We start from the raw sequence: 12,490 nt of genomic DNA on the forward strand, positions 1-12,490 counted from the left end.
TTTTCAACCTTTGATGTGTATACTTCCATGATTCAACATTTATACACAAGCATCTATTTATTATAATTGTTTTTGTTTTGTTTTTTTTTTTTCTACCACAATCTATAAAAGAAAGCAAAATTACAAATTCAAGAAAAAAAAAAAAAAAAAAAAAAAAAGAGTACAATTAAATAAATATATTATCCTAGATACAGAGATTAACAGTGTTCCTAGTTGTTTGTCTGTCAGGGTCTGCTAAAAATTCCCCATAACTTACCATTACAGAGACGGTGCAAGAGCTTCTTGGCGCCATCTACTTCCATATCCACCAGCTTCTGCAGGTAAGCGACCGCTCCGGCAGCCACCATTGTTTTCCGGCAGGTCTTGGAGTCCACCACGGCGTTCAAGATCGATATGGGACTCTTCTTGTCTAGATTATGGATGACCGGGTCTAGAAGCTGAACCACGCTGGGAATTCCCCTCTCTTCGTTCTTGAAAATCCTGTGGTTTCCGGCGTAAGCCATGAGATTTGACAGCGCTTTCGCGGCGGCGTCTTTCTCCTCCACCGCCTTGCCGTCCAGCATTGCCACTAGCGGCGGGATGGATCCGATTTCGCCCAATTCCTTTCGGGTTCTGGCGGTGTATCCTAGGTCGGAAACCGCTCTCGCGGCTGCGATTCGGACGCCTAAAACCCCGCAGCTCAGTACGGATGCAATGCGGCTCAAGAAGTCGTGGTCCACTAAGAAATCGGCGATTAACGGGCACGAAGCTAGGGCTCTCACCATTTGAACTGGAGCTTCGAGGCTCTGAATCGAAGGAGATGAGTCCCAGAAATTCTTTAGGCTCTCAATTCCTCCTTCTCTAGCTACGATTAGCTTCAGATTATCGTCTCCGTTTACCAAATTGCATAAACACCCGATCGCGTTCTCCTGAGCAGACGCCGTGCCGGAATTTGAGAGGTGCAGGAGGATCATTATCGCGTTTTCTTCGATGAAATCGTCCTTGATTTCTCCGAAAACAGCTAAGCTCTTGAGGACGGCGGCGGCCACCGCCTGGCAGTTGGGCGTGCCGGTTTGACAAATCTGCAGCAAAGATGAAATTCCTCCCCTGCACCCGATGGCCCTAGCGTTCTCCTTGCTGTGGCACAGTACCTGGAGGGCAATACAGGAATTTTCCTTGGCCGTAACACTGCAGGACTCGAGGACGCGGAGGAGGTTGTGGAGGAGACCTAATCCCTCGGCGACCAAAACGTGCTTGCTCGAATCGACGGTGGAGATTTTCGCCAAGGCGGTAACGGTTTTCTCCTTAATCTCCGGCGAGGAGGTGGAATCCAGTACGGTGACGAGCACCGGAACGACTCCCTGCGCCACCGCAATCAACACGTTCTTATCGTCTCCCTGCAACAGCCCTAGGAGCGAGTCGAGCACCGAGTTCTTCGACTCAGTGGTCCCGATCTGGAGCCGAGTGATCAGATTCCTCGTCTCCGCCCTAATCGTCTCCCTCTTCGAATAACTACTACTCGACGAAACGGCGCCGTTCTCGCAGAGAACCCCGCTCTTGATAAGAACCTCCAGGTCTCTGCTAAGGCTATCGATTTTCGCGGCCAAGGAGTCGATGTCGTTCTGCGTCTTGAGCTTCCCGCCGGGAGGGTTAGGGTTGTGGCAGCAAGCCGAGAGAGATACCCCGTCGGAGAGCGCGGCGGAGAGTGACCGGAGAAGGTCCGCCGAGAGAGCGTTGTCATTGGCCGCGGATGAGAGCTCAGAGAGGTGAGTCTGAAGCGCCGAGAGCTTCGTTCTCATCAGAGACCATTTTCCCTTGAAGCTTTGGGTTTCAGTAATGGAATCAAGGAGGGACAGTAGTACTTCGGTGCTTGATAGAACGAGATCAACGGGCTCTTTGAGGTTCTTCTCTGATACTTTCATGGCGACTTTCAGAGAGAGAACAGAAAGTAGAGAGAGAAAGGAACGTATTGATGAAGGCAATGAGTAGACAGACATAGACAGTGCTTGGATATACGAAAATGGGGAAATATACGCGGTGTCACTGCCAGACGCCACATGAGAGCGTGAACGACACTCCTTTTTTTTTTTTTTTTTTAAATTAAAATTTATAAAAGAAAATAAAAATAAATTGAGAAGGCATGTGAAGTAAATATTCCTCCATTTTATTATCATTTAATTTTTGTAATTAATCTATACATGAGAAAAAAATAATAATAACTTACACATTAAAAAAATATAATGAAATTTTTATTAAAATGTAATTTTTTTTAATAAAAATATCAGAGAGTTGAATGAAACAAAGAAGAATATATATTGACATAAAAATATTCTATTGAATAATATGACGGGTATAATAAGATACATAAAATGATATTTTGACAATCCAAGTTTGATTGAATTAATTTGTTTTAATGTGACAAAACAAATCTAGATATATCTAGTGGAATAAACTACTTTTAGAAACTAAAAAATTATTTAGTTTTTTTTTTTTTGGTTAATGACCATTCAATTGTTGCTGATTACAATTCTAAACTAGAAAAAAATTATTACAGTCTATATCCTCCTAGATTACATAGTCTAATACCAAATCGAAACATGTGTTTGATCCCAATTAAAAAATTAAGTTGATAGTTGTACTGTAAATTTATATTTATATATTATATGTTCAACATGTCTCCTTTCGTGTACACATTAATTAATTTTTTATAGATTCCAAAGTCCAAATAATATGTGAACTATAGTCTCTGTATGGTTTGTCTAATTATTTGAAATTTTGGTTAACTGCGAATCGAATTATATGAGTTTGGTTAATAGTGTTAAGTTTTTAAAAAATGAAAAAATAAATCGTTACTAAATTAGAAAGGCAAAGGCTTGGTGAGTTATGTTGGTGATGACACACGAAAATGACTTGCAATTTTACAAATTTATAAGAGAAATTGTGTCTTCAAGAGATTGATATGGTCTAGTGGATGAAAAGATATAATTAAAATATGCTTTCAACAATAGAGTGAGAAAGTTCAGGGTATACATAAAATCGAAAAACTTGAGTTATATAATAAAAATAAAAATTGTTTGGTCACGTCCAACTGGAATTAATGAAGAATAGGCAGGAATGCAAATGGGAAAAGAGAGAAGATTTAACATCAAAGTGGAAAAATTCTCTATTTTTAAAATAATTAAAGAAACAAATATGAATAAATGAATATGATGGATTATATTAATCCGGGGGTCCGAGTTAATTAATCCGATTAAAATAAGATATGTGACAAGTAAATAAACGAATAAAGAATGTAACAACGGGACAAAATATGCACGAATATATGTCACGAAGACAAATATTGTATTAATTGTGTATAAAATGCTATTACAAAGGTAGTGATTAGGACAAATGGTGTAATAATAGGTAAGAGATGTCTAAACAAGACACAAATGAGGACTTTTATACTCCTTGTCGCCCCAATAATCCAGAAGAAATCGGTAAAAGTCCCCTCAACCACATTGGACCACAACCGTCGCCACAAGACCTGGACAATGCAAAAACCCGGCCACTTGGCAGAGCACGGAGCTCGGCCAAGTGGCCGACCCTCAAGGTGGGGTGCCCAACCCTCGAGATGCTCAACCCTCGAGGTGGGGTGCCCAACCCTCGAGGTGGGGTGCCCAACCCTCGAGATGCTCAACCCTCGAGGTGCTCAACCCTTGAGGTGGCTGACCGTGGCATGGCAGACCATGGGGTGGAAGACCATCCCATGGTCTGCTCGGTCGACCTTGGTGTGATTTTGTCTGGTGTCCTAGGTTTAATTTGCTCCATATTATTCCACTCCAAATTTATTCGTAATTATTTCATCAAAATAACTCAATGAAAAAAAATATTATAAATTTATAATTTAAGAGGAAAAAATGTTATTTTCTCTTTTGTTAACGTTGGACTGATGGAGTCGCTTTCCAGTTTCCATACTTTAAATAGTGTAACACCAACTTTTCATGCCTCGGGCTCGGCCTCCAGTCTGGCATGCAGATATGGTGCGTTGTTACTGCTTACGTGTTTTTTCTGCGGACCATAGTTTTGTGTTTGCTGTGAGATTTTATTTGCCTCCTGAATTGTGCCAGCTCTACTCATTACTTTCTTCATTCACTACCAAATTTCAACTACTCTTTCACTCCGTTTTATCCTTCTTATTTGCCTTATTTATTATTTAATTTTTTAAAAATATTTAATTAAATGTTAATACGTACATAACAATTTAGATACTCCAATCAAAATATCATTAAACATAAAATGATATATTTAAATTAAAAATAATATAAAATGAATAAAGATTTGACTTGACCTGGACAAATAAAAATGAGACATGAACCAAAGTATTGGTTTCATGATACCTATGAATCTATGATTTTGTTTTCAAATATGTTATTGTTTAGTTTACGACATTGTAAGATTTCTAGAGACTACTAAAGATAATTTGGGATTTCTAAAGTTAGTTTTGTAACTCATTTTGTTTCCACATTCTCAATAATCTTGTAAATTTCAAGTGTTTAAAAAAAAAAAAAAAAAAAAAAAAAGATATGTAAAATTTGGGAATAGTAACTTGAACCTTAGATGCTCTCACAATAAGTTTGGTACAAGGAATAGACCTAAATTGAATGACATTCCCAAAAATAGGCCTATTATGTTGCTTGTTAATTACTTTTATTCTCGAGAATAATATAACATTTCCAATAATGGACTATGATAGATATTCCCGAGTAGGGTACCCAGTCAGGAGCATACCTCCAAAAGACGGGAGGAATTCAGTAACCTAGCCCCATGCCGAGGCGTATGACTCGTTTGGTAGGCCCGACTATTCATCTAACGAAGGCAGTCGGCTGGAACGACCGATCAAGTGCCGCACTCAGAGACGATTAAAAAAGATTTCCCAAAACCAACATTGACACCGTTTATGGAGAATCGATAAGAAAAGTTCCGTCCTAAACTTTGTTGATGGCTTGCACTTGACGTTGTAGATGCAACACTAGCAACGCTCGTAGTCGCGCCAGCCATGATTCTACCAGAGATCTGCGAGAACACCTGAGCCGTCCAAACTCAGGTGAACGGTTGGTAGCTCGCACCGCGAGCCCTGCACAGCCCGACACGCGGCCTAGCGAAGTACGCCCCAAGTGATTCTCAATCCGCTGGCGGCATCAACCGCTCCGACTATCGTTGAAGTTATTACTCGCATGCTGGATATTTATGAACGTGAAAGACAAGGTCAAGCTACGCGCACCAGCCAGCAATGACCTAGCCAGTCGATACCTCTAGAGTAAGAGGGGCGTATCGCTTCTTATTTATATGAGCATTCTGTATGCTCAGAAAGCAGCACGTCGGGCTGAGCCAGGCCGACACGGTCAGTTCACTCTCGTTTAGGACCTGCAACTCCTGCCTGGTTAGTATTAGATTGGTTGGGTAGCCAAGCCAGTCTTCGCTTACCCACTAGGCCATGAGGGGGCTTGGAGCAATCCGCGCCAAAGCCCAAGCGGGAGAATGCACGAAGGCGCGTGGCCTCCTGGCGTAGGTGTGAAACTGTTGCAATCGACCTGGAAATCAGCAGGGAAACGCAAACCAGGCGGGCGCGAGTGCAACCCTTGCATGACCAACTTGGCAGACGAAATCAAGGACATGCAGCAGAAATCGAAAGGAAGGGAGAAGTCGACTGCTAAAACCTTATTGACTTCTTCTCCCATTTCATATGAGATCTTAGCTTATAAGGCCCCAATAGATTTTAAGCTATCTAAACACCCGTCATATGATGGATTCGGGGACCCGCGTGGCCACCTGATCAGTTTCCAAGCAAAAATGTAGGTGGTCAGGCCAAGGACCTGATGTTTTAATTTGCCAAGCATTCTTCCTTATGCTGTCCGATTCTGCGCAACGATGGTTCCTATCTTTACCGCCGAAGTCAGTCACAAGTTTTTAAGCATTGGCTGACCGATCCCTGACGCATTTTGCGAGAAGCATAAAACCCAAAAAGTACTTCTCATATCTGCCTACAATCATTATTGTGTGGACCATGGTCCATACAAGTTGTGTGGACCATATTTTGTATTCTATAAAATAATGTACATTCAGTACAAAAATAATGTACATTCTGCACAAAAATAATGTACATTGTATTCAGGAGATGTACATTATTTTTGTACTGAGTGTACATTATATTGTATAATGTACATACAGTACAATTAGTATATTAAAAATGTACTTTTTGTTGTGGTCCACGTAACACTGTGTGGACCATAGTCCATACAATAATTTGCCTCTGGCCTAGGTGAACTAGAAAGAATGAGACATGCGCAACTACATCGTGCACTAGTAAAAAAGAGGTCCATGCGGTCGATGGTTTGGATGATAAGACAAGCATAACTCTCTTCATTGAATCCTTGTGCGCTGACGGGCAATATAGCAAGTTGCGAGATGAAAACCCTAGAACTTATGCCCAAGCCATCCAAAGGGCCAATCAGCTCACCGATACTAAGGAGGCAATCAAGAAGAAAAGACAATAGGAAGGGTTACTGCCGACTAGGTGATCTCGGTCGGACGACTCTCGTATTAACCTATCAGAGGCAGCCTTCGGTACCGAACAGATACACGTCGACTGCAAGATCGACTAGGTGCGCCTGTGTACAAGACTACAGGTCACCCGTGCAGTCCATTCATAAGGTTCGCAACTTGCATCCATCGCCACCACCGGTCCAACCAGGGGATAACTTGCATGTCATAGATCCGAATGCGACTCCATATTGCCAATATCACCGCACGAGCACGCATACGAAAAATGAGTGCGATGCCCTAAAAGTCGAGATCGGGATGCTCATCCAGTGTGGTCGCCCGGTTCCCCCCAATCAGTGGCACCAACCAGGTTTGCCTTGGTACTCTGACACAGCACCTCGGCCAGCTGGCAAGACAGCGGATAAGGGCAAACAGTCAGCCTAAGAAGCGGAGAATGACCATACCATTATAGAAATATAGACAAAAATTATTAATATCATAATAACCTAAGTCATTCCCAATAATGCAAAAGCATAATTAAAATATTGAGTCTTGTTCTAGATAATTAAAATAAGATTAATTAAACGGAAAAAATGAAAACAAAAACTTAACATAGATTTTTTTTTTTTTTTTTTTTTGTAATGCAATAAAATGTTTTCAAGGTTTCTTATTTATAATATTTTATGCTCAAGTTTGAAAGCTATGTATATAGTCTAGCTAATTAATTTATCAAAGTTCATGTTAAAATCTATATTTTATTTTTTAATACACTCTAACATATTAATAGTATATGTACCATAATTATGCCAATTTTGATCGAGATAGATTCGAATACATAAATGTGTAAGTTAAGAATAATAAATAGTTAACGGAATACTCTAAATGTTAAAGTTTACATTGGTAGGGTGCAGGGGTATATAGGAAAAGTATATGATATAATAGAGAGTAAAAGAAGAATTTGTTTACAAAAATACTAAAATTAAAATAATTTGAACCATCCATTTAATTAAATAATTAGATATATTTTTAATTCTCGTTATAGGTTTAACTTTATTGGCTCTTATTTGTATATATATACTATATAATATTCTAAGGGAAAATGGCACTTTTTACCCCTGAGTTATATACTTATAGCACTTTTTCCCCCTCAATTATTTAGGTAAGCATATTAGCCCCCTTAATTATTCTAAAAGTGGTGCTTTTTCCCCCCTGATATATTAAATTGACATTTATACCCTTAAAGTAAACATTTTATTTATTTTACTACTCCAACAAATTATTGCGTATACGTAGGGATGACCACGGTTCGATTTGAATTGAACCGGATACTAAAGCAATCGAATTAATAGTTTACGGTTATAATTCAGATCTAGAACCCAATATTTAAATGTCAATTTATTAAAATTATGTATCAAAAAATTGAATCTTGAACCGTGAACCGGCGGTTCTGGATCTGATTCGCGGTTTTGAACCGTCTTTATTTTAAAATTTTATTTTTTATTTTAAAATAGTCTAAATTCAACAATAAATGTATTTTATTTTTTTTCGGAACATGAACCGTCCGTTCCGGTTCACGATTTTAATAAACTCTAAATATCGAATTTCGATTCTAAATTGTAATTGGAATATTTCGGTTTGGTTGCTATAGTGTTTGTTTAGTTTGAACCAAATTATGGTCATAATTTGTTGGAGAAAAAAATAAATTAAATATTTAGTTTAAGGGTAAATATGTCCATTTAATATTTCAGGGGGAAAAACAGCCACTTCAATAATTTAGGGGGGAAAAATGCTATAGGTATATAACTCAGGGGGAAAAAGTGCCATTTTCCCATATTCTAATTATTTATAAAGCTACCTAACATGTGTCCTTTATTCACTATATGTTACACGCCAATGGATTAGGAAAACTATTAAAAAGAGCAAAGTATAAATTCAGGACAAAAAAGGGAATTTTTGTCATTTTTTACTTTACTTTTTTTTTTTTTTGAAAATTTTTTACTTTTACTTTTGTTGTCTTAATGTTTTTCAGTTTATCAACTTTTACCCCACTCTTTTACGGAATTAGTGATTAAGTGACATGTAAACAAAGTTGTGAATATAATAACAATAATACTGATAAGGAATAAGGATCAAATAGGCCATCGAACTGTATAAGATAATACAATTAGGCCACTGAATTTAAAAAATCAACAATTGGGTCCCTAAACTAACCAATTTCAAACAAATTTTCCAATTTGTAGATTTCCAACAGGTTAACAGGTCATCATCCCAAATTAATTATTTTAAAAAAATAAAATTTAAAAATTAATTATTTAAGTAATTTAAAAAAAAAAAAAAAAACATAAACGGCCGGAGACGAAGAGTTTTTTCGTCTCCGACCGTGGAGACGAAGAGTTTCTTCGTCTCCAGCCATGGGGATGAAGAAACCTTCTTCGTCCCCATGGTCAGAGACGAAGAGCTCCGGTCGTGGAGACGAAGACGTTTCTTTTTTTTTTTTTTTTTTTTTAATTTTAATAATTAATTTTTAAATTTTATTTTTTAAAAAATAATTAAGTTGGTTGTTGACCTGTTAGAAACCTTCAAATTGGATGAATTGTTAGAAATTGGTTAGTTTAGGGACCCAATTGTTAGTTTTTTGGGTTCAGTGGCCTAATTGTATTATCAGGTGCAGTTCGATGGCCTATTTGACCCTTATTATTATTATTATAAAATTTAATAATACTATTTTTAATTTTAGATTAAAAAAATAGTTTTTTCTTTAAAAAAAAAAAACAGGGGATATTAATGAAAACGAAATATTTTCCGTCCCTCCTAATTGTTTCCTTCCTCACATGGCATATAATTATTAGATGTCATGAATTGACGGATCTTACCAATTTTTAATAAAAGATTTACACATCCAATCAAATAGTGTTATGCCAGGAGGTAAAATTAGAAGTAGATTTTTTTTTAAGGGTAAATAGCGCTACTCTAAGGGTCTGTTTGGAAACCCGTAAAATGATTTTCTCATTTTCTGGGTTTCCAGATTTGACAAGGCTAGGAAGATTAAAGTTATGAAAAATCAATTACGATCAAACGGGAAAATCACCTTATTTTTTTTTTGAAAAACAACTTCACTTTTATTTTTAGGGAAAGTCATTTTCTAGGTATATTCTCTTCGCCTTCCGGACATTCTACCTCAACCATCTTCCCCAATCTATCTCCTCGGTGACCAATTGGTCAACTTCCATCAAAGAAGGCAAACAGTTGGTCGCCTTCTCTGAGATGGAAGGCGACTAGTCATTCCATCTCTGCTAGAAGGCGATCAGCAACGGTTCGACCGTTGCCAGTTGCCGATTTGTCTTCTGACCGGATAAAATTTAGGGTATTTGGCCCTGCTCATTTTTCAGAAAATGGACCAAATACGTCAAGACAATTTTCTGTAATGTAACTAAGCACTATAAATGAAAATATTTTTTCTAAAAAAAAAATTCATTTTACAGAAAATATTTTTCAGGAGTCAATTTTTAAACACACCACAACGAACCATGAGAAGAATCTGATAAATTTAATAGTTGTTCAGTTTTAGCCTTTAGGCTTTAGGCGTGTAGGGAGTAGAGTGTAAAAGAAGAAGAAAAAGAAAATGAAAGGACGGGCGGGCATATGATTTAGGTGATTCAAGGTTCAGCTTTAGCAAGGGAGTAAAGTGAAAAAAAAAAAAAAAAAAACAAACAAACAAGCGGGAAAAAGGAGGGTTGAATATTGCGTAAAGTTTTGAGGAAAGAGAGACGTGTGGGGTTTACTAAAAGCAATGAAGTTTGGAAAGGTGCGGAAAAGCCTCTGCTATCCCACCTGGACTTACTGCTAATTTTTGTCGCCGCTGAAGATTTATCCCGCTAAATAAAATTTGGGTTCGCTTCGAAAACGCCAAAAGTGTTTTTTTTTTTTTTTGAAACATAATTTGTAAAAAAATGAATCATTAATTATAAAATACTTTTTTATTTTTTGATGTTTGATTGAAAGTTTAAAAATAAAATTTTTTAATTGTCAAAAAATTATATGTTTTCTATTTGATTCATTTTCGAATAAATCTGTTACAAAGTTTTTTTCATAAAATATTAATTATTTTAATGATAATGATTATTATTTATATTAAAATTACATTATAAATTAAAATTTATAATAATTATAAAGATTAATAATTATTGTAATAAAAAGATATAAATAAATAATTGTTACTAGTGACTTTGGGGCATTAGGTTGGACCGGACCTTCCCGACCCACTGTTTGGAATCCAAGCTCCAACTGTTACCCGTATACGTACCCATACCTGTATATACTATATCACAATTAAAAGAAAAAAAAATTAAATCATCAATTCAATCGTTTAGAGCAACAACATCAAGGTTTTTTTTTTTTTTTTTTTTTTTTTTTTTTTTTTTTTTTTTGTGGTTGTTAGAACAGTACTTGATGATATGGATGAAAGAGATTAAAAAGAGAGAATGAATTTTATCCCCATGCAAATGAAGGGTTTTTTGTGGCTTCCAAGGAAAGAGAAAAAGCTTAGAAACGGTGTAGAGGAGCACGTTCGGTGCACTTATTGCTCCCAGCCTAGCGCGTGCATTACACGCGTTGGTTGGCGCGTAAATTGCTGGCGTTAGACCTCAGTTTGGCGTTAGAATTCAGTTTTGTTTCTTCTCTCTCCCTCATCTCTCTCCTAATGGCTCCTAAAAACTCATGAAAAAAATAGCTGATATAGATACTCTTATAATCATCATAGACACGTGTTCCCAGGAAAAAAAACCATAGACACGTGTACAAGCATTTATGATATGTAAGTCAGTTGAGACACATCTCGCGATTTACTTTCTCTATCAGTATTTAAAACAAGTATCTTCTTGATAGGGATTCTCGCAGCGTGGCTACAAGGAGAATCTATTAGTTACTTTTCTTTTTGGGAACGGTCCATCCTGCGCACAAAAAGAAAAAAGTATTTATAACAAGTATGATGAGGATTGATATTATTTGATACGATATGTTCATCAAGAAGCTAATAGGTATGCAAATTGGGTGACGTGTATTTTGTGATGTGTCTTCAAATTCGGAATTATATGTATTTGACAAATTGCATGATAATGTTTGCCGCCCTTTTCTTGTAACGGTGGGTGCGGTGCTATAGAGGTGTGATGATCTAAATTCTTTTCTTCTTGTAGTGATCTTTTCTCATGTAACTAATAAAAAATTAAATCTGCCCATTATAAATTTAATATAGCACTTTTTTTTTTAATACAATATAGCACATATTAATAAAGTATTGTTTAGTAAGATTATGATTTTGTTGGAAATGGTCAATTATTAGAGGTACCAAAACAGTCTTTAAGCAAGAAACAAGATCCCCTCGGAAAGGCGAAATTTGTGTGCCAATAAATATAGCATATTATAGCACATTTCTTGAGAACTACCTTGTCAATTGTGATCATCAAGTAATTAGTATTCCAACTTTAGGTATTATTATATTATATAATACTAGTATTTGCACACGTGCGATGCACGGAATGAATATGTTGTAATATATTAAGAATATATGAATCGATATATAATTATTTAAATTAGAACATCAAATATTATATAGTGCACTTAAAGATATGATTTGAATCGTTTATATATTTTGATGTTATCATTGCTTGAATTTGTGCACATAATTGCTCAAATTAATAGCTAATGGCTAGATGTACGGATGCGGTCCTATAATTTTGAAGATTTTTTATATCATTGTTTAGTATTTTCATACATTAGGTAAATGTGCTCGTTCTCTAACAACTCAGTTATAGAAATGAATTGCTATCCATATTCATTTGTATGGAATATATATTTTTTTGTCTAGATATATAGCAATTTTTTCATTTAAAAAAATTTAATATCACCGATTATATTTACACATTATTGAAACCTCTTTGTAGACGACATTGGTAGTGACAACACAATCTTGTTCATCTTCGTCTAGAGCTAA

The 12,490-nt window shown here is 36.5% G+C and overlaps 1 protein-coding gene across 1 annotated transcript; it reads right to left on the minus strand.

The window, feature by feature from the left end:
* On the minus strand, window positions 1–1,991 carry LOC109150621. Its single transcript, XM_019298590.1, has one exon. It carries the CDS (start codon window positions 1,974–1,976, stop codon window positions 225–227), a length of 1,752 nt encoding a protein of 583 aa, XP_019154135.1. The 5' UTR covers window positions 1,977–1,991; the 3' UTR covers window positions 1–224.
* Window positions 1,992–12,490: the final 10,499 nt, after the last annotated feature.

The sequence above is a fragment of the Ipomoea nil genome, unplaced genomic scaffold (genome assembly GCF_001879475.1).
Source record: "Ipomoea nil cultivar Tokyo-kokei standard unplaced genomic scaffold, Asagao_1.1 scaffold2279, whole genome shotgun sequence".
Classification (NCBI taxonomy): Eukaryota; Viridiplantae; Streptophyta; class Magnoliopsida; order Solanales; family Convolvulaceae; genus Ipomoea; species Ipomoea nil.

Excerpts from the sequence above, each read along its gene's own strand:
- LOC109150621 (XM_019298590.1), bottom strand. The coding sequence starts at position 1,976 with ATGTCTGTCTACTCATTGCCTTCATCAATACGTTCCTTTCTCTCTCTA.